Source organism: Enhydra lutris, unplaced genomic scaffold (genome assembly GCF_002288905.1).
Source record: "Enhydra lutris kenyoni isolate GAN:26980312 unplaced genomic scaffold, ASM228890v2 scaffoldscaffold17, whole genome shotgun sequence".
In the NCBI taxonomy this organism is placed as follows: Eukaryota; Metazoa; Chordata; class Mammalia; order Carnivora; family Mustelidae; genus Enhydra; species Enhydra lutris.
Genome location: NW_019154101.1, coordinates 21830727 through 21853593, shown reverse-complemented (window position 1 = coordinate 21853593; position 22867 = coordinate 21830727). Strand labels below are relative to the sequence as shown.

The 22867-nt window shown below is 38.7% G+C and overlaps 1 protein-coding gene across 7 annotated transcripts; it reads right to left on the bottom strand.

Moving 5' to 3' along the window:
* Positions 1 to 121: 121 nt before the first annotated feature.
* Positions 122 to 22657, bottom strand: LOC111147620 (ring finger protein 146). Of its 7 annotated transcripts, none has more exons than XM_022503797.1 (3): positions 22555 to 22625; positions 11413 to 11520; positions 122 to 2873 (listed from the first exon to the last, which is right to left on the bottom strand). In XM_022503797.1, coding segments are annotated over exons 2-3 (1083 nt in total). In that variant the 5' UTR covers positions 11415 to 11520; positions 22555 to 22625; the 3' UTR covers positions 122 to 1792. The 7 variants fall into 7 exon arrangements, with proteins under 7 accessions (XP_022359505.1, XP_022359499.1, XP_022359503.1 ...); XM_022503791.1 differs by having other exon boundaries at positions 123 to 2873; positions 22567 to 22657; XM_022503795.1 differs by having other exon boundaries at positions 123 to 2873; positions 11413 to 11515; positions 22555 to 22602.
* Positions 22658 to 22867: the final 210 nt, after the last annotated feature.

Here is a 22867-nt window from a genome sequence, read left to right as displayed (position 1 = left end):
GCGATTACTTAAAAATTAAAGAATATATTAATTTTAAAAAAGAATTGGTGAATGGCTCTCCTTTTATTATTTTTTTATGGTTCTTCTTTTAAATAAAAAAGCTTCCCACCTTACCATCCTACAAATTTGGAGCCTTATTTGGTATTTTAATAACCTAGTTTTCTATTTTAAGTTCTCTCCCAAACAATAGTCATCATGTGGAAAGTCTACTGACTCTACAAAATTGGCCATTATGTGTATGCCCTGGAATTTCTGAGCTAGTAGTAAGTACTACTGTTTACTTAGTAATAAAATTTAACTTTACATCAAAACTTCCTAAGATGTCAAAAGGACTCATGAAGCATCTTCTAACATTTGCATTATAGATCAGATTTCTATTTTCTTCTGAAAAGTAGCTGACCTTTCTTTTCCATAACTAGCTATATTCTAAAAGTAGACTTAATACAAATGTACAACTCAAACTTTTATGATCTCTATAATACAGGCTCTAAAAAGCATGTAAGTCGAAGAATTAACTCCCAATTCTAACCTATCACAACAAGAGATAAAAGATACTTTCAAAGTAAGGACCGTTTTTATTTGCTATGGTAACATTCAATTCACATTTGAAAAACATATTAAAAATAACTTGTATATGCTTCAACACGATCCTACTGTTTTGAGTTAAATATATTAAGACAAACTCACATTACCATTTTTCAGAAACAAATTCTGGATTACCAAGTTAACCCAAGACTTCCTATTTTATCACAAATTCTATGTTTTATGTAAACTAAATTTGTGTCTACTAATGCTGTTTACAAATAAGCCTACCATTTAATTCATTAGTATCAGACCACTAGTGAAGACTGGCAATGAAAATCTAATATGTATGGTCTCTACTATCAGTTATATAAGAAATTCAAGTCTCACGAGCTTTAGGTTTATTTCCATACATACTTATTCCATGCAATTGCTTGTAGATTCTGTTTAAATAGTCTCTGGAAAAAAAAACTTTCCTGAGTAGGTGACTAAGCTGAATGCAACCATTTCAAACCACCACCTGTTTACTGACTTGACCGCAAATGTCAAAATGTTTCCATCCTCTTTCCGGACTCAAACAACAGACAAATTATTTTTTGATAAACTCTAGTATTTATTAAATTATAAATTCTGTAATCAAAAAGAAAAATGCAGGTCAAGAGAAACCTCAAACTACAAGGACTAGACAGCAAAGCCTATGGGAAACGCTGTGAAGTATGTTACAGACAAGATTCTGAAACATGAGTTATTAGCTGTTTTCTTTACATTTCCATTTCAGTAACTTTACTATTTAATAGCTGTTATTCATCTATTTTAAAATCCCAGATTCACATTTATTCTCACATTAATTAAGCTTCCTGTTCATACCAATACCAACATCTCATAGATGCCAAATTTGAGTAATGGTTTTACATCAATCCATGCAGAAAACTAAGACACAACGCAAGAGTCAGATGAGGACTGTTAATGCACAGATAATACACACACACTGGCCAAAAGAACTGAAGAAATTTAAAAAATATATAAAATAAACAGACCTCAAGAAAACTGGGTTATTACTAAACCGCTCTCAACTATTAACGCCAAGTTCCTTATATTAAATAAATTCCTCAACAGACATGTTAGACATTTTAATTACAAGTCTGTCCTCCCCATACCCTTTCCCACCCCAACTCCCAAAAATGCACTACCAGGGATGAGTATAATGTTATGTGGGCAGAAATTTACAGATAACCATTTTAACTTTGAGCATGGAGCGGAAGACTTTTATTTAAACTTCAGTTACTGTGCACTGTCCATCAGGCCTTCTAGATCTGACACCAGCATTCACTGTTCCACCCCCTGCTACTGATAGATCAGTTCCTGATTGATCTGATCGATCAGATACTGTCTGGTTTGCATTAGGAACCAAAAGTCTCTGTTGGGTCAAGGAGTGTTGTGCAACAAGTGCAGATACATCCTCACTATCACTACTGGCATCTGATTCGGTTTCTTCAATGGAGGTGTCTGGTGCCGGTACCCTGCCTGAGGATGGTGATTCACGATCTTCTTCTCCTTCCCCCCTGTGACTCCTTTCAGCTATGCTGTCTCCGCTGAGCTGCAAATGAGCAAAAGAGTCTTCCAGAGAAGTGCTTGCATCAGGGGATGGTGTTGCAGGGCTTGTTAACTGACCATCTACTGATGTCAGGGGCCTTACAGAAGACACTAGAGGCTGAATGGAAGAAGCTCCACTCTGTGCTGATACGCTGTCCGCTCCGTCGGCAGAGCTCTCTCGCGCTAGGTTTACGGTATTAGCGTCACAGTCCAGCCTAAGTCCAGCTACTCCCTTCTTTGGTATATCTATTATATCCCGCTTAATCTTCCTGCGACGTCCATGTTCATTTCTCCTGTACTGAACCATATTTTCAAGATCAGCAACATACAGAAACCCAGCAATTAACATTTCAGTGCTCTTTTTACCTTTGGAAAAAGCGTCTTCCAGTTCTCTACTAGTGCGCTCATCATACTGCCACCACCCATTTCTTCCTTCGTAATACCATGCGTATTCACCATTTCCTCTACTCGCGGCCTTGAGTTCTTCTGGTGACAATAAGGTTGGCTTGTCAAGGAAATCTTCAGGGATTTCTTGTCGACAGAGGGCACATCGCTTTCCAAGCCATGAAGCTCCCTTTACACACAGATAGCAGAAAACATGCTTACAAGGCAGACTGACTGGGTGAACACATGTTTGCAGACAAATGGCACATTCAGGGACAGTTAGAGAAGGTGCAGTATTTGCACAGGACTCATTCGCTTTCCTGTTCGTAGGAAGCATGTTTATTGAGTGATCAATTTCACCACAGCCAGCCATCCTAAGAAAAGGAAAGAAAATACATGTACTATTAAAACTGTTTTTCAACTCTTCCAATATAATTCGACAATTCAGATTATTATTAAGCACCTATTATATACGTGTGCTACATAGTGGACAATGGGAAAACAAAAACGAAAGCCCACCCGCTTATGGAGAAGACTGACATTAACAAAATAAACACACACATGGATGTTAACAGTGCAATTCTGCTAAGTGCTAGGAATGAGAAGTACATGGTAGTGAGCCCTAGATCTAGATTTCTAATGGTTGATTTTAGGTTTCTTCCTGGATGTCTTGAGGGCAAAAAGGAAAACTGAACTCATTATCTGTTTCTTCCTTATTTACTCCGTAAAAGCTCCACCCTCCACCCCAGGACACCATTATCCACCTGCTTGTTCAAGCCAGAAATCCATCACTGAAACTGCCCTTCTACTCCTTGCAACCAAAACATCAGCAGGTCTTACCAATTTTATCCTAAGTATGTCCTGAATCCACCTACTATGCATTGTTACCCTTCCCTAGCCACCAAATAAATACTGTTTATCAAATAACTGAAAATGCCTTTTAACTGGTCTAGCCTTACCTCTTGCTTAAAAAGTTGATTTTAGGATAAAGACTAGGATCTATAGGCCCTGCAATGGTCCTGCCCCCCCACCTCTCACACTGGCTTCATCTCTATCAGACTTCCCCTTGATCAGGCTTCCAACCACACTGGCCGCTCCCTTCAGTAGGTTTTCTCTGTATGAACATCTCTTTACCTCCTGCCTTCTACATCCCCCATGGACTAACTACTACCCATCTTATCCCTCTTGAGGAAGTCTCCATGACTAGGTCAAATCACCTATTTTTTTTTTCCTTTAAATATCTTACTACTATGTACTTCTCACTCCTAGCACTTATTAGAATTACAGTGTTACATTTATATGTATGTTTATTTTGTTAATTTAAGTCTTCCCCATAAGCAGGTGGGATTTGTAAAGGCAATACACAGATCACTTTGGCTCGTCTCTGAATTCCCATACAAGACCTGGCAGAGAGAGAACACTCAAATATTAGCTAAGAAAATGAATGTTTTTCAGTGGAGAATATAATACCATCATATAAAATAGATGTTTCGAGGGGCGCCTGAGTGGCTTGCTCCCCACCCCCCCGCCTGCCTCTCTGCCTACTTGTGATCTCTATCAAATAAATAAACTCTTTAAAAAAAAAAAAAAGATGTTTTGAGTTTTATTTTTTAAGATTTTTATGTATTTGTCAAAGAGAAAGCATGCATAAGCAGAGGGAGTGGCAGGTAGAGGGAGAAGCAGACTCCCCACTTAGCAAGGAGCCCCATGCAAGGCTCAATCCCAGGACCCTGGGATCATAACCTGAGCTGAAGGCAGAGGCTTAACCGAACCACCCGAATGTCCCTTTTATTTTACTTTAAATATTAATTTAAACCACCTGGCTGACAAATTTTTTTTAAGAATTTACTTGTACATACCTTGGGAATGTATAAAAATTCTGTCAGTGCACTTCAAGATCAACCCAGAAGCAGCACACTGAAGACTATAATGATAAATTGCAGATGGCCAAGGGAGAAAGGTGATGTGAAATAAGGCAGCTATTACACAATGAAACCACTGCTAGATAAGAAATCTAAAAACCCGAGTCTCCCTCTTCCTTACTCTTCAGCACCCAGTTAAATCCAGTCTAAATTTCCTTACCTACAAATCAGTTTATAAAACTTAAGTGAGAACAACCAAAAAACACAAACACCGAACAAAAATACTTTGCAATCACTAAAGCTTCACAAATGTTACAATTCTGTTAAAAGGGAGAAAATGAGGGGCGCCTGGGTGGCTCAGTGGGTTAAAGCCGCTGCCTTCGGCTCAGGTCGTGATCTCAGGGTCCTGGGATCGAGCCCCGCATCGGGCTCTCTGCTCAGCAGGGAGCCTGCTTCCTCCTTCTCTCTCTCTGCCTGCCTCTCTGCCTAATTGTGATCTCTGTCTGTCAAATAAATAAAATCTTTAAAAAAAAAAAAAAAAAAAAAAAAGGGAGAAAATGACATGAATGTTGAAACTGCCCGAAAGGGAAAGGGACAAGATTTGTTAAACTGGATGATATTGGGCTTAAACACTCATATAAAATTTGTTAATTTCTGCCTTATTGAGTCATATGAACATTTATTAAAAAATTACCATAGTCCATATATGATGCTGAGGTTTTTTTCCTTTTCCTTTCTCTCTTTCTTTCTTTGACACAGAGAGAGAGACTGAGAAGGAACACAAGCAGGGGGAGTGAGAGAAAGAGTAGCAGGCTTCCTGCTGAGCAGGGAGGATGATGTGGGGCTCGATCCCAGGACCCTGAGATCAGGACCTGAGCTGAATGCAGACACTTAACAACTGAGCCACCCAGGTGCCCCACAATGCTGAGTACTGAAGGATCTAAAGATACATGCCTGCTTTGTTAAATAAGGAAACACACATGCAAGCAAAGCAGATAATCACAATATGGCCTAATTCCTGCAATAACATGTTGGGATGCTTATAAAAAGTAATAATGAGGGGGCGCCTTGGTGGCTCAGTTGGTTAAGCCTCTGCCTTTAAGAGGGCAGAAAATGATAGAGGAGTGCACCAGTGATATGTAAAAAGACTGAGGAATAGAGGTGAAGGTCTCACAGAGATTGGCAACCATTAATTAACTGCTGCTTAAAATGAATGACAGTCTTTCTGTACCATTGATTCTGCTGTTTTAAACAAGGAATAAGAATTTCTGCCTTTTTCCAAGATCAAGCATTCAAAATTGGGTAAAGTGGTTACAAAAGGTATAGTCAGTAAAAATACTTATGCTCATCAAAACTTGAGAAACAATCCTCTTAGGCTTTAAATCACAGCACATCCAGTCCAACAATCTATTCTCTTACTGCTTTCTCCTGTGTCCTTGGTTCTACAATATACAAGGTTCAAAATGATAGCAAGTTTTGGAAAAGATTGTATCTGTCTAGAAAAGGAAGGGGCTCACAGTCTCAGTGGAAAGAACGGATCACTATGAAATACTTGATTTCCAAACCTTTTCTCAACCTTTAATTCCATTTCCAATCAACTCCTTTACCAGAAACTCTAGGTTACACAAACTAGTAAACTGTAACTTTTTCCCAACCTATGTAAGTTCTACCAGATATGAACTCCTACATGTGTTAGGCACTTAAAAGAGCTTCAAAGTATTTTGAAATAAACACTTGCCTTCAAAGATCTTGTCACTTAACAATCTAAGTTGTAAGTGAAAGCACTTGCTTCTCAACTGGTTAATCAATGCTTATTTCCCCAGAAAGAACTGGCCGTGCACAATACATTTTGTTAGGCTCCCTACAACTCCTATGTATTTCTTAAATACAAAATCTTAGTACTTCCCAAAATGACAAGAGATAGAATACCACATATTTCGATTTACATTTGGCAAAAGATTCAGAATACTTTTGGTCTGTTCCAAGAAACTTTATACTGTGGTAACCGTCTATGTACATTACTTTCAATTCTGCCAAATATAAGCAGTACCTAATGTACCTGTAAGAGGTTTTGAAAAAAATCACATACTCACACTGTGCTTCTGGGTCTTCAGCTTTCTCACCAGTAAAGTTGGGATAATTCACATTCAACTCAAAATTATTATAAAGTGGATAAATTAAATGAAAGCATAAACCTGCATATGAAAGCCTCTTTTAATTCATCAGGTCCTACTGCTTCATTTAAGCCTCAGTATAACTTTAAACATTTTGGGAACAGAAAGAACTAAAATTAGATACAGAATGGGAGCACAAGTATTCTTACATCCCTTTCAATTTAGGTTAAATAAATCAACTGTTAATGAAATTCTTTTTTTTTTTTTTAAAGATTTTATTTATTTGAGAGAGAGCAGGAGGGGAGGGAGAGGCACACTCCCTGTGGAATAGGGAGCCTGATGCAGGGCTCAATCCCAGGACCCCAGGATCATGACCTGAGCCCAAGGCAGATGATTAACTGACTGAGCCATTCAGGCCCTGCACCCCTCTCCCCCCACTTTTTTTAAAATTTTATTTATTTGAGGGAGAGTATTGTTTGAAATACTTTACACCTAATCCTCAGATTACCCTATAAAATGGGTCCACTATTTTCCTTATTTTACAGATAAGGAAACTGAGATATAGAAAGCTCAGGTGATATGCCCAAAGGCTCCATTCATCAATGACTGAGCCAATTCTAAATCTATGTTTCAAACCCAGATGGACTAACTTCAGTCTTCACTCTTAGCTACTAATGAATGCCTCCATAATTATGGCCATGATAAAATATACTATCCAAGAGGAAATGCTGCGAAGACCTTGTACATTATGTTATCTTAGTAAACTTAAACATTTTCTCTAAATACCAATGGTTTTAAACATTTTATTTATTATGTATTTATTTTTAAAAATTTTATTTGTCTGAGAGAGAGAGAGAATGTGAGCGCGTAAGTGAGCACAAGCAGGGGGAGTGGCAGGCTGAGAAGCAGGCTCCCCGTGAGCAAGAAGCCCGATGCAGGGCTCAATCTCAGGACCCTGGGATTAAGACTTGAGCTGAAGGTGGACGCTTAACCAACTGAGCCACCCAGATGCCCCAGTTCTTAAACATTTCTAGATCACAGCATTATTAAGAACAATCTGATGAAATGTTACATATAATTTCAAAGGATTCAGGATCTCTATGAAGCTGGTCTACATATGAACTCCTAAGTAGGCAAAAGGAATTCACTGAAAGGTTTTATGTAAGGAAGTGATAGGCTTAGTTGTTTATTAAAATCATTTGGACAGCTTTTTGGAGGAAGACTTAGTGGCATGGGGCAAGAAAGAAACTAGGATTTATATTAATTCAGATATAAGATAATGGGAGGGAGGATGCAGATGTAAGGTTCCAACAAATGAATACAAGAAATACTTAGGAAATGAAAGTATTTGCGTTCTGATCATTGGTCGCATACCCATCAAGATTCAGAATCTGAGAAGAGAGTACTGTTTCAGACATAATGACTTTGAGATACTTGTAAGATATCTGGATGAAGATAGGTAGTTGACAGCTCAATTTACTGGACTGGTACTCTGAAGAAATCTAAACTGAAAAAAAGTCTGATGAGTCACCAATACATGGTTCTTAAGAGACATGAAAATGAGTGAATGCCCAAATTAAACCTGCAGAGAGAGCAGACAAAAGGCCCAACCACAGAACCTTGGATTATTTCAGTGTTTACTAATGAGGCAAAATAGCTTACAAAAGATATTAAGAAATGGTCAGAGAGAGATGGGGAATAAAGAGACACCACCACCAAAAAAGCTACAAGGGAGACATTTGAAAAAAAGACGGGTCAAGCAAGGAGAAAACTTAATAAAAGTTAACTATTAAACTCATGAAAATTTCCACTTTTATAGTGAAATGTATGGTGTAAAAGTTGTAAGCAACACACATAGCTATTTTGATTTCCCAGAGACTATCAAGCCTCCTATGAATAACTCTTCACTCAGTCAAGACAACTTCCTTTCCTTATTCCCCCAAAAACTATTACACAACTTCCCCAACTTCTTAGTTTAGAGATATCCTGGACTCCTTCATCATTCAAAAATTAGGTAAGGGTGAATCCCTGAAATTTATCTTTATCCTTACTCTACCTTATCATCACTCCTCTTGGCTCAAGATAGAGTACTGCTAGTTGTTTTGAAAAGCTAACCCCTCAATTTCTGGTGTTAGTACCATCCCAATTCCCTCAAGATTTTGGTTAATATTCTCTACCCCTAAATTTCAATATCAACTACCATGCTTAGTCTAATGATCTTTTTCTGTCTCAATATACTTGATCCCACTGCACTGAATGATATGACCACCAACTCTTTTTCTAAAACTTTATACTGTGCATTTCCATGATGGTACTTTCTCTCAATTTTCCTTTCTATTTTATTGTTTTCTCTTTTCTCTAGTTGCCCTTAAGTACCAGTATTCTTCACAAAGGTGCTGTCTGTGGTCCTATTTTCATACTATATTCTGTGTCTACACAATCTACTGAATATTTCAGCTTAATACATATACTACCATGACTCCAACAATCTAATATCGAGAACATGCCAACTGTATTTCCAATCTGTATTCAAAGAATTTGCCTCCGTATTCTCTAAGAACTTAAAATAAAACAGGACTAAAATCAAAATTTCTGCTCTCCTAAACATTCATTCTCTTTCCTGTTTTTGATCTTGCCTAAAACTCAGAGCCATTCTGGATGCTCCCTTATTCCTTAGCCACTTCTCTTTTCCATGACAGAAACCTTTAGAATGTGTGCCCTTCATTCCCAAAGCCTATAATCCCAATTCTGGCTTCTTGGACACACTCTTGTACTAACCTCCCCAGTGGACTCCCTGACTTCGGTCCTTTCTCCTCTTCATCCCTTTTTCTCAGTTCAATCATGTCTAATTAGTCTTCCTTCCAATCTTCAATAGTTTTCTACTGCCTACATTATCTAATCCAAATTCCTAAGCACTGGCTTCTGAGTACATTGACATAAGCCTTTAGAGTAACGCAGACTTAGCTAGAATCCTGGCTCCATCATTTATTTTTAATACATGGACCTAGGAGAGCATTTCCCAAACTCTCCAAAAGAAAGAATTAGCTGGTGTGCTCTACCCTGGAAATTCGCACATATCTGCATTACAGTCTAAAAATCTGTGTTTTTAACAAGTTTTTAACAGAGAAATTTGGAAAACACTGACCTAGGGCAAATGATTTCATCTTTCTACTTCTGTTTCTTCACCAATAAATGAGCTATTACCATTTTTCACAGTAATTAAATTCAATAATCCAAATAAAATACCCAGTGAGCTCCTAGCAATATAGTAGGTACTAAATACTCCCTTTACCAACTCTGACATCTCTTCCTCCCTACCGCACTTTGCCACATGGGATTGCTCCCTGACTTCCCTAGGATACCCTGATATTTAGGCAGCTGTGCCCCTCCCTCATTCCCTTGGCTTGAAAAACATTTCCTAATTTTCTCAGCTTGTTAAAATTCTGTTTATTCTTCAAGATCAAGCTAAAAGTTCTTCTCACTCTGGACCATCAGATGGACTAAATCCTCTCAGTTCCAAAAGCATCTTATTATTACCTCAATATGGCATTTCTTCCACTGTTTAATTAATATTTATGGTTCACTTCCTAGACCATAGTCTAGCTCCTTGATGACCAGCACCTATAATATTTAACCTACAGGATTTAAACACACACACACACAGGCAGATAACATATGAATAAGATTAAATAAAAGACATATTTGCCCCAATTTTATTTATTTATTTTTCAAAGATTATTTATTTATTTGACAGAGAGAGATCACAAGTAGGCAGAGAGGCAGGAAGAGAGAGAAAGAGGGAAGCAGGCTCCCGCTAAGCAGAGAGCCCGATGCGGGACTCAATTCCAGGACCCTAAGATCATGACCTGAGCCGAAGGCAGCGGCTTAACCCATTGAGCCACCCAGGCACCCTATTTGCCCCAATTTTAAAGAAAAATGCTTGTAAGTTTCACTTTTCTTTTATCAGATTCTCAACACTAAGAATGATATTGCCATACTTTTAATATATAATTAAAGCATCATATTGAAGTAGATAGCAATAGTTACATGTCAAACTGAGAGAACATGTGAAATAATACCTACAGGTTGGATAATGTTCATATTAACTTGGAAGATAGAAATATGTTTGTTCATCATGTAAAAATATACATCAAGAATAGAATGACATTCAAAATGGGCAAAATCATGGTAATGTAGTATTTTGAAGCATATTTCACAAAAACTAAACAACAGGAAAACACAACTGGTAAAACTGGGGGCTAGAGTGAACTCAATATTAATTAAAATGCAGTAATATATTAAATTTTTAAAAAATCAACTAATCAGGGTGCTTAGGTGGTGCAGCTGGTTAAATGTCTGACTTGTGGTTTCAATTGAGGTCGTGATCTCAGGGTTGTGAGATCAAGCCCGTGTCGAGCTCTGCACTCAGCAGAGTCTGCTTAAGACTCTCTCTCTCTTTCTTTGTCCCTCTCTCCCCCACACTCTCTAAATCTTTATTTTAAAAAATCAATTTAAAGAACACTTCAATTTAGTTAAACAAGCTTTTAATAACTAGTGTTTTTAAGTCCCGTTAAGTCCCTCTTATTTATAGAATGTGATACTGTCTGCCTAGGTTGGTTTTTAAGTAAATTAGTATGAAAAGAGAAAGTAGAACCTGGAAGATCTAAAAATTCCCAGTTTTTTAGCCTTCTATGAGAAAATTCTTTTGTCTTGTTTCATTGACTTTTATAGAAATTTCTCCTGATAAGATTTCTGGATATCTACATTAACAATAATTTAACGTGAATAAAATTACTAACTCAATAAAACATCTAAAACAATACAAAATGCACATTTTGTATAATTAGAACTAAATATAACATATACTTGGCTAATTGCATTTTATCAGTTCATTTAATTTACTGCATCTTTGGGACAAACCATGATGCCATACTTACATTTCTACTACAAATCCCACAGCTGTCTGTCACAAAAATAAACAATCATCTTCACAGGCAGTCAAACAGTGTGAGGTATTTTGTCTTCCATTGCTGGTTCATGCTGTGCTGCAAAAGAAATTATTTCATCAACTTCTACACAGATTAAGATCAGTAAAATTAGTCAATTATGTACGATCCCTTAACAAAATTCAGTGGCAAATTTTATCTTAAAAATGAGAAAATTTCAAGACAAGGATACCTGCTTTCACCACTGCTATTCAACACAGTACTGGAAGTGCCATTCATTTCTTACAGGCTACTCGAAACAGAAACTGCCCATTGCAAAAGAATGAAGTTGGACCCCTACTTCACACCACATACAAAAACTAACTCAAGACAGACCAACTACCTAAAAAGAGGTAAAACCATACAACCCTTAGAAGAAAACAGAGGGGTTTATCTTTTTTTTTTTTTAAAGATTTTTATTTATTTATTTGACAGACAGATCACAGGTAGGCAGAGAGGCAGGCGGAGAGAGAGAGAGAGGAGGAAGCAGGCTCCCCACCGAGCAGAGAGCCTGACGCGGGGCTCGATCCCAGGACCCCGGGAACCATGACCCAAGCCGAAGGCAGAGGCTTTAACCCACTGAGCCACCCAGGTGCCCCCAGAGGGGTTTATCTTTAGGAAGTTGGGTTTTGCAATGGATTCCTAGATATGAATGATACCAAAAGCATGGGTAATAAAAGAAAAAGCAAAATTGTGGACTTCATCAAAACTAAAACTTCTGGACGTTAAAGGACATTGTCAAGCAAGTTAAGTCAACCTACAGAATGGGAGAGAATCTTTACAAATCATGTACTGGTAAGGATTTCATATCCACAATACATTAAAGAATGCCTACAACTCAACAACAAAAGGACAAAAAAAATTTTTTGAATGGACAAAAGATTTGAGTAGATACTTCTTCAAAGAAGATGCAGAAACCGCCAATAAATACATGAAAAGATGCTCAACATTATTAGTTATCAGGGGAAATGTAAATCAAAACCACAAGAACTGCTGTTTCACATCTATTAGGATGGCTATAATTAAAAAAAAAAAAAAAGGAGAACAGTAAGCATTGGCAAGAATGTGGAAAACTGGAACCCTTGTACACTACTGATGGGAATGAAAACTAGTCCAGCCACTGTGAAGTTTGGTGGTTCCTCAAAAAAAAATTGAACAGAATTACCATATAATCCAGCAATTCCACTCCCAGGTATATACCCAAAAGAATTGAAAACAGGGACGGAAACAGATACTTGTACACCAATGCTCTCTGCAGAATTATTCACAAAAAAGTCAAAAGGTGGACACAACCCAAGCACCCATCAGCAGAAGAATAAACAAAATGTGGTATACAAATACAATGGAGTATTATTCACCCATAGAAAGAAAGGAAATTCTGATACATATTATAACATGGATGCATGGATGCACCTTGAAAGTATTTTGCTAAGTGAAATAAGCCAGACACAAAAGGACAAATATTAGGATTCCACTTAAATGAAGTATTGAAAATAGGCATATTCAGGGGCACCTGGGTGGCTTAGTGGGTTAAGCCTCTGCCTTCGGCTCAGGTCCTGATCTCAGGATCCTGGGACTGAGCCCCTCATTGGGCTCTCTGCTCAGCAGGGAGCCTGCTTCTCCCCTCTCTCTGCCTACTGCTCTGCCTACTTGCGATCTCTGTCAAATAAATAAATAAAAATCTTAAAAAAAAAAAAAAAGAAAAGAAAAGAAAATAGGTATATTCAGAGACAGAAAGTAGGTAAGTTACCAGGGGCAAGGGAGAGGAGCAAACAGGGTTACTGCTTAATGGATACAGAATTTCTGGCTAAAATCAAGTAGTTGGGGAACCGTAAAGTAGCAATGGTTGCACAACACTGTAAATGTAATTAATGACAATGAGTTGTACATTTAAAATGGCGAAGATGGCGAATTTTATGTTATTTATATTTTATCACAATAAAAATGTTTTTAGGGGCGCCTGGGTGGCTCAGTGGGTTAAAGCCTCTGCCTTCGGCTCGGGTCATGATCCCAGAGTCCTGGGATCGAGCCCCGCATCAGGCTCTCTGCTCGGCGGGGAGCCTGCTTCCTCCTCTCTCTCTGCCTGCCTCTGCCTACTTGTGATCTCTCTCTCTGTCAAATAAATAAAATGTTTTAAAAAAAAAATGTTTTTAAAGTCAAACAGGTTCTATATGGACAAATTAGCCCACATGCAATATATTCCATAGCCACTGCCTTTCTACAAGAAAGTAGTGTATGAAAAGACAAGGCCATCACATTAACTAGAACCTCCTGCTATGTATATGCATATCCAAGTTTACAATCGTTAAGTCAAACTTCTCCCAAGATGCCTCTTATTCAGGGAATCCAGAAGCACCAACCAAAACATTTCAGCCATTAATCCTTCTATTAGTATTCTCTCCTGCCACTTCACGATGCCCAGTGCCGGAGGCACATCACAACACAGAACTCAGAATCAAGCAAACATAAGGACTAAAAAAACTGTAAGCCTCACAGTACGAGCAAGAGGGAAGAGTCATATTCTTCCAGTTCCATGTGCCTCTCACAATATAGGGGTTTTAGTGTTTAAAGATAAATTATTTATCTTTTATAGAAATTTTTCCCGGTGAGATTTAATATAAGCCAGCTTATCCTACTCAATGTTTAACAGAACAATCATCTGTTTTAGAACCAGAGGATTTTCAAAAGTAACTGACTCAAAATAAGTTTCTAAATAACCTTTTCGTTATACAGACTTTGGAAACTTAGTCCACACATTATATGGACTCCATTGTCCTGACCACCCCTACTCCCCACCACAAACCCTTTCACTTTACCCTTTAGATTCCTACAACTTCCATGGCACCACAGGAGATGCCATTCATTTCTCTCCTACAGGCTACTCAAAACAGAAACTGCCCATTTTTACACACAGGACAGGAGGAAACATTCTACTATTCTATCATTATTACTCTTAACAAGAACAGTATTTCTTTGAAGGCTCACCACTATGTAATTACCTACAGCTCCTCTAGCTTAACCTTTAAGGCAGTGACTTAATTTTCACTATTCATCATCCTCTCCATCCTAACTTCTGACACATTACTGCAAGCCAGTTTAAATATGACCCATTCCAACCCCTAACTAAGAGGTTCTTAATCTTGCCCCACTGAGGCTGCTTATTAGAGATATACATTCTCGGGCCCTAACCCAGGCCATTCTAGGCCAGTAGACACAGATGGCGTTTAAGCCAGGAATCTCACCTTAAGTGAAAGTGATGCAGGTAACCCATCGAATCCACTTTGAGAAAAACTGTACTCCCGTTTTCAATTCCTATTATCCTAAATTCAGTGAATTTCACCTCCCTGTCCATCCAGCAAAAAAATATGATGATACATGCGGAACTATAAGCCACCTACAGTGCTACCTCTCTAAAATTGTAATCTTCGTCTTAGATTACAAACTCTGGTCCCTCCAGCTAACTTAATCATTCCCACAACTCTTTAATTTCACAAGGACCTCTAGTTTCTTGACAGCCTTCTTTTCTTAGGCAGTTGACAGTCTCATTTCTTTTCCTGCCCAATCTGGAACCCAACCATTTTAACTTCTTTCTTAATAGAATACTTGTCTTTCACATCTGTCTCTCCTCTAAACATTCTCCACAAACCCCCATGTCTGCACACATCTTACAAAGTGACATCTCAGCTTCCACGCTTTAATCAAGGAATGCAGATAAAGAAAAACAGAAAATCCTTTTCTCATCTCTCCAACCAAATTCTGCCAACTTTTATCCTTAACACCTTTGGAATCTACCCTCTACTCTCTTGCCATTGCTAGTGTCCTAGTTTAGACATGTATCACCTCTCACCTGAACTACTGTTCTATCGTGCTTCAGTAACACCCCTCAAATTGAAACCTCTGAGAGATATGCTAAAAAGGCACAATGGGCCTCCCATATGTGAAGCCCATTTTGGTTCTTCAATCTATACAATAAAGGCAAAGCTCCTAAGGACAGCATTCAAAGGCTAAATCTCTCTCTAGTCTTACTTATCTCCTACCACCACTCTTACGGATTCATAACCTAGTTATACCAAATTACTCATACTTCCCTAAACCTCCCTTTTGTAGTTTTGTACTTCCTCCTCCTAATATAATCTAGCTCTTTTACAGCTTATGAATTTTACTATACTACCACTTTCTCGGACTATCTCCCAAAATTTGTTCCCTCTACTATATTTTGTACATTCTCCTATTACTGTATGGGGCTAACCCATACACTGAAATTATTTGTTTGCTTTTGACTGTTCTATTAAACCATCAACCTCCTGAAGATAAAGACTGTCTTTTATCTCTAAATGGTCAGTAAACTGCCAATCAGGTTTTGTTGACTTGAAGTATTATTTCTTGGATGAAGGAATAACTTCTTAAAGTAACTGTTGAGAAAAATAAAATACTGAAATAAATTTATTCACATAACATCATTTGAGTTCTGTGAACAAGGCACCCAGCCACTAAAGATATAAAGATAATCAAGTTCTAATCATTTCTTTAAAGAGCTTAAAATATACAAGAGGAAAGTTAATACACTTACAAATATAAGATTCAAGCCATTTTTCTATCTTTTGACAAGCACATCATTCACCTATGGCTTTGTTCACTGGCAATGAATTCTCCAGAATGCGGATAAAAACCAAGAATAAAACCAGTTTTAGTAAATCTTGCAAGCTACAGCAACTTTTCCAATTCCTGTATCCCATGGATAATTTTCAAAGTGGACCCTAAATGGATAACGGTTAGGGGGAGGAAAATAAACTAAAATCTATGTAGAATTCTAGATCCTAGCTATACAAACTGTGTCCCCAACAACTATATCAACATTTACCTGGGAGTCCCTTACAAATGAAAAATCTGGAGCCCCATTCCATAGCAACAGAATCAGATCTCCAGGTGGTTCATATGCATACTAGAAAGTTCATGAAGCTCTCGATAACCTTAAAACAACCCTGTATATATGACTATACCCATTTTATAAACGAGGAAACCCAAACCCATAAGGATTTAACCCCAAATCACAAAGCTATCAATATAGGGAGATGGGAAGTGTCTCTTTAAAAGTGTTTTAAAAACACTTTTTTTTTTTTTAAAGATTTTATTTATTTATTTGACAGAGAGAGATCACAAGCAGGCAGAGAGGCAGGCAGAGAGAGAGAGGAGGAAGCAGGCTCCCCGCTGAGCAGAGAGCCCGATGCGGGGCTCAATCCCAGGACCCTGAGATCATGACCCGAGCCGAAGGCAGCGGCTTAACCCACTGAGCCACCCAGGTGCCCCTTAAAAACACTTTTAAAGTGTTTCCTTAAAAAAGAAATCTTTTCTTCGGTGTACTCTATCTCAGAGAAGTCTAGAACAGCATCACCAAACAGAAATATGATGCAAGCCACATTTATAATTTGAAATTTTCTATTAGCCACATTAAGAACAATAAAACAGGTAAAGTTAATTTAAATACTTTAACCCCAAATATTTAAAACATTACCACTTCCAAATGTATTTCATATAAATTATTAATGTGGTATTTTATATTTTCGTGTATATACTCTTTGAAATTTGGTATTTATTTTATACCTACAGCACTAACTCAGTTCAGACTAGCCACTTACCAAGTGCTCAACAGCTCTATGTGGCTAGTGGCTACCATATTGGGCAATGCCAGTTTAGAATGTCTTGCATATTAACAATCTTTTGACATACCAAACTGGCAATTTATTACCAGAATCGTTGAATTAAGAAAATGAACTCCATGTTACTTTCTTCACACTTTTGCTGACCAGATAAAAAAGAAAACTGTATTTTGTGTTGTAATCAAAATTGACTGGTTTCAGTGATACCAATTCTCCCAAGCTAATCCATCCACTATAACCTCTGAGAATTATAATGCCAAGTGGACATAAGACAGGGCATAGCATGTAAATATTCAGAATGGTCATATGTAGTAGTCCTTAGAAAATTTCTAATTTGTAACCGAAGATTTTTTTTAAATGAGGGGAAAAGAAGGCTTTTCCTCTCATCCAAAAATGTAAGATAAAATAGTGAATTCTAACTATAAGTCAGAATTAATTTGGTAAACATAAATAATTCAAACATACATAATTCTTGCTTCAATGAATGATTTACAAATTATACACCAAACTCAATATAATTTATGAATTACTATAGTAAAATTTACCACACTATTTTGATATGCAAATACCAACTTTCTTTAGGTGAAAATTTCTACAGAAAAGAACTATTAGGAAGGTAATATAAGAAGAGAAAAGATCTGGGGCACCCGGGTGGCTCAGTGGGTTAAAGCCTCTGCCTTAGGGTCAGGTCATGATCCCAAGTGTCATGGGATAGAGCCCCGCATCCCGCTGTCTGCTCAGCGGGAAGCAGGCTTCCCTTCCTCTCTCTCTGCCTGTCTCTCTGCCTATTGTAATCTCTGTCAAATAAATAAAAAAACTTAAAAAAAAAAAAAAAAGAAAAGAAAAAGAAAAAAAGAAAAGATTTGAAACTACATTACATATTTCTGCCCCTTAACAATTCTAGGGGAAAAAGATGACAGATTAAATTTCAAAATATATAAGAGTTTAGAGATTGTCCGTGAATTTAAGTCATTTACCCACTCAACCAATGAGTAAGTAAGTATAAATGAAAATGAAATAATACCATACTATTTATAATCTGTGACCACTCAAAAAATTCACACTTCTATTATTTGAATATGCTGTTATCTTCTCTGAAAATATCTAGGACTAATTACAATTCCACTTTTCAAGTCAGTCACAAAATCAAAAAACCACCATTTTTCTCCACATAACAGATTCAAATAAATGATTATCTTTTCAAAAGAACTTATCAAAGAAAAAGGAAAGTATATAATAGCTAAAATATCAAATTATAAGGGGCGCCTGGGTGGCTCAGTGGGTTAAAGCCTCTGCCTTCAGCGTCCTGGGATCAAGCCCCGCGTCGGGCTCTCTGCTCAGTGGAGAGCCTGCTTCCCCGTCTCTCTCTCTGCCTGCCTCTGCCTACTTGTAATCTCTGTCAAATAAATAAATAAAAATCTTTAAAAATATATCAAATTTGGGGCGCCTGGGTGGCTCAGTGGGTTAAAGCCTCTGCCTTCGGCTCAGGTCATGATCTCAGGGTCCTGGGATCGAGCCCCGCATCGGGCTCTCTGCTCAGCAGGGAGCCTGCTTCCTCCTCTCTCTCTCTGCTTGCCTCTCTGCCTACTTGTGATCTCTGTCAAATAAATAAATAAAATCTTAAAAAAATATATCAAATTATAAAGATTTGAAGACTTCCTATATTTTTCCAATTACTGACAGCTGTTTAATAAAAGTTTTTACTCTTTAATTCAAAATACACAAAACAGAAAATGTTCTATATAAAAGCTAGCAGTGACAGAAAAGAAAAATATTTCAATGAACCTTCCAACTTGTAGAATAGAAACTCAAAAAAAAAAAAAGGAAAAAAAATCAAAGACCAGTGAACGAAAAAATAGAGAGAAGGGATATAATTTAGCAGATACATCTTAGTATTTCTTAAGAGTCTCAAATTGAGAGAAATACCTAAATGCCCTAATGTTTCCATTTTTAGCTTTCCCTCTCATCCCCTGCTAAAACTCAGCTTACAGAAAACACAGGTCATACTGGGAAACAGAAGTCTTTAGTCAAAAATCATTTCAACTAAATGGGGGCCAATACTTGATATGATTTTACTTTATCCATGTGGAAAAGCCTCTGAGTGATATGTTCAGAAGGCAAAATGGGCTTCCCATATGCGAAGCCCCATATTGGTTCCCCAGCCTATACAATAAAGGCAAAGTGCCTAAGGACAGCATTCAAAGGCTTTTGACCTCAAACCTAAATCTCTCTCTAGTCTTACTTATCTCCTACCACCACTCTCACAGATTCATAGTCTATTTATACCAAATTATTCATACTTCTCTAAACCTCCCTTTTGTAGTTCTGTACTTCCTCCTCCTAGTATAATCCAGCTTTTATAACTTATGAATGCTACTATACTACCACTTTCTCTGACTACCTCCTCAAAATTGTTCCCTCCACTATATTTGGCACATTCTTCTATTACTGTATGGGGATAACCCATACACGGAAATTATTCAAGCCCAAAATGAAGCTTGAACTCAGGACCCTAAAATTAAGACCTGAGTTGGGATCAGGGGTAGGCCACTTAACCAAGTGAGCTGCCCAGGAGCCCCAACACTACACTATCTTAAAGAATTACTTCCTCTACTGTTTACTACTCCTCTTATGAAACATTACTGTATGGCAATCGATGACCTTCACACTCCTCATATTCAAGCATTAAACCTTTACATCTCCCCACCAACTCTGGCCTCTGCATTTTATTTTAAGCAAAACATGAAATGTGAATGTGAACAAATACTGTATTTTAATCTCATCAAACATGGGGCACCTGGGTGGCTCAGTGGGTTAAAGCCTCTGCCTTCCGCTCAGGTCATGATCCCAGGGTCCTGGGATCCAGCCCCGCATCGGGCTCTCTGCTCAGTGGGGAGCCTGCTTCCTCCTCTCTCTCTCTCTGCCTGCCTCTCTGCCTACTTGTGATCTGTCAAATAAATAAATAAAAATCTTTAAAAAAATAATAATAATCTCATCAAACAGACGTTTCAAAGCCTGTAGCCATTTTGTAAATGAGAAAGGCTCTGTTGCTAATTGTGTGTGACCCTGGTCAAGTCAAGTCCTAACTCCCTGTTATTTAACCCTTCTCTCTTTTTTCTATAATTCTAAATGCTTTAACATAAATTTAACAGGTTTTATTTTAATTATCCAAAAGGTAGTAAGCCATAAACACTAAATATTCCTTAAATAGGCACAGGTGGCTGTAGAAGAATGTTAATAAAATGGTTTCCATATCCACAAAGATTATTCCTTGTCCAACCTGTTGTTTCACAAATTCATGTTCCTTAGGCACAATCAAGAACAAGGGAGGGGAATGTAAAAAAAAGGTAGCACCCTCTGTTACTGACACTGGGGAAAAAAAAAAATTCAACTACTCAGCTGACAGTACGTCAGGCATTTCATGCCAGTAAATGGCTAATACATAAAATAATCTCTAAAAAGACTAATACTGTGAAAAGAAAAGACTAAATACTAACTTTTCCTTCCATATTAAGTTAAAAAATCATTTCTGGATCCATTAAAAAAAAAAAAATCTGTCCTAGTCTTCTAACAATTCAAACCAGTGGAAACTGAAACAAAATATTTTACCAGTTGACACGTGACTCCTAAAAGAAAAACGCCATTTCCTTTTTCATCCTGATGTCTGATGACTAGCTGTTTGGAAAAATAGTTTCCCTGATGATTTTAATTCTACCAAGTTTTTAACACGCAGTGAATAATAAAAACTTTCAAATGTTTACCATTATTTTAATTTTGCCTACAACTTACATTGGCCCATTTGAAAAATAAATTCTAAATCAAAGAGCGGGTTTAACAAAATGTTTCAATTTAAGATACACAAGGCTAAAAGAAACACACCCAAAAATCTATTTCTAGTGTAGCATTCACTTTTCTGGTTTTCTCTTTAAATTTGCTTGACCTATTTTCATGTGTTTTTGGAGCACTCAGACACTCAAGACAAACAGTATTTGCTGGTCATGAAAACAGCAGAGCCAACATCATAAATCCTATTATTTCTGTGGGTAATTTCTTCATGTGTCCTATATTCCACGTCTTTTTCAGAGTCTAAACAAAGATTCATTTGCTAAAAAGACAAAAAGTCTTAAGTCCTCCAATTTCTGTAATTATACACTGTTTTCAGTGCCAATGTTATACTTTCTCATCCTATTTAAAAAGTACACATACTGGAGGGGAGGGAGTGTGCCCAGGCGCCTGAAATGTCAAGCTATAAAGGCAATGCTTTTTCTACCATTTCTTGGCTTTATTCTTCCCTTAATTCCACACTGTTCCAATATTACAAAAATATTACTTAAAATTTAAGTACTTTTCGAAATTTGATAAGTGTGACTAAACTGGCATTTAGGATAGAAAAATAAAAACATATACGAAAATGATTAACAAGAGAAAGCTCCAGTTGCCAAAATGTGTGTGTAAACGCAAAACAGTTTTACAGCCTTCTCTTGATCCCTACGGAAAATAAAACAGCGACAACAATGGAAGACCCGTACTCTTTCAGACGGGATGGGGTGGGGGGGGTAGGTAGAGAGATTCGTACTCAGCAACCAGAACAAAGCAACAGCCTCCGCTTTTAAGATGCACTGAGGGTTGGGGGGGGTGCTCAATTGGTAAAGAGATCTCTTAATTGTTCCGAAGATTTACTACTCATCAAAACAACGAGAATACGCAGCGGTGCGCTTTACCAGGGCAAGGTGGAGGGACTGCTCTTCCTACTAGGCAAGACCCAGACACTGAGCAGGAGGAGGAGGGAGAGGGGGAAGAGAAGGAAGTAGCCAAAGACACTCCGGAAAACGACAAAATACAGGGAACTGTACGCCCCGGCTGCGATCTGACCCAAGTCCCGGGGAGAGGCCTCCACACGGGAGACAGGGCGCAGGATACCCTTCAAACCATAGCCGTCCTTAAATCTTGAGCACGGAAGGTCCCCCAGTAGAGGCCTGACACCACCACCAAGGGAAGAGGAGAAGAACCGGGTTGCCACCAAAGGCAGAGACGAGGACCCCGGCGGAAGAGGCTGCGCAGTAATGGCCGCTGCTCCTCCTCTCGCACCCTGACCGTGACCAGCTCCGGGCCCTCGCCCAGGGCAGGGGCTGCGGCGGCGGCGGACAACGCAGCGCCCGTCACAGTCTTCTCGCCTGCGACAGCAACCAAGGTGGGGGCGGCGGAAAGAGCTGAACTGCCCCATCATGCCTGGGCGCCGAGAGCCGCGGACCGCGCGGGCCCAAGGGCGTCCACCTACGTACCGGCCCCTGACCTCGCCACCGCCCCTCTCAGGCCCGGAGTGTAGGGCCGACCTGGAGCGCGTCGCTCCTGGAGGTGACACCGCGAGCCATCACGCCTTTTCCTGGGCTAGGACGTCAGAGTGGCTGACTTTGACCCTTCCCCGCAAGAACCTCACCCTGACTCCAACCTCTCTAGCCGCAGCCTCGGCCGTCTCGCAGTCTTTCCTCCTCGGCCTCGGAGCCCGCAGCGGCCGGGAACGCGCGCGACGGTCACGTGACGGCCCGTCGCGTCGCAAGGGGGGCGGGGCCGCGCGGGGCGGAAGTAGAGCCTCGTACTGGGGTGCTCACGGTATCCTTTCCGCGTGGTGATTCTCCGCGACCCAAAACTGAAGCGAGGGGTTGGGTATCTACTTGTTACTACCTCTGGAGACCTGCAGTTTCTGCCTGGATCGTTCTAACGGCTTTGTATTGTGCTTTATTTGTAATTAG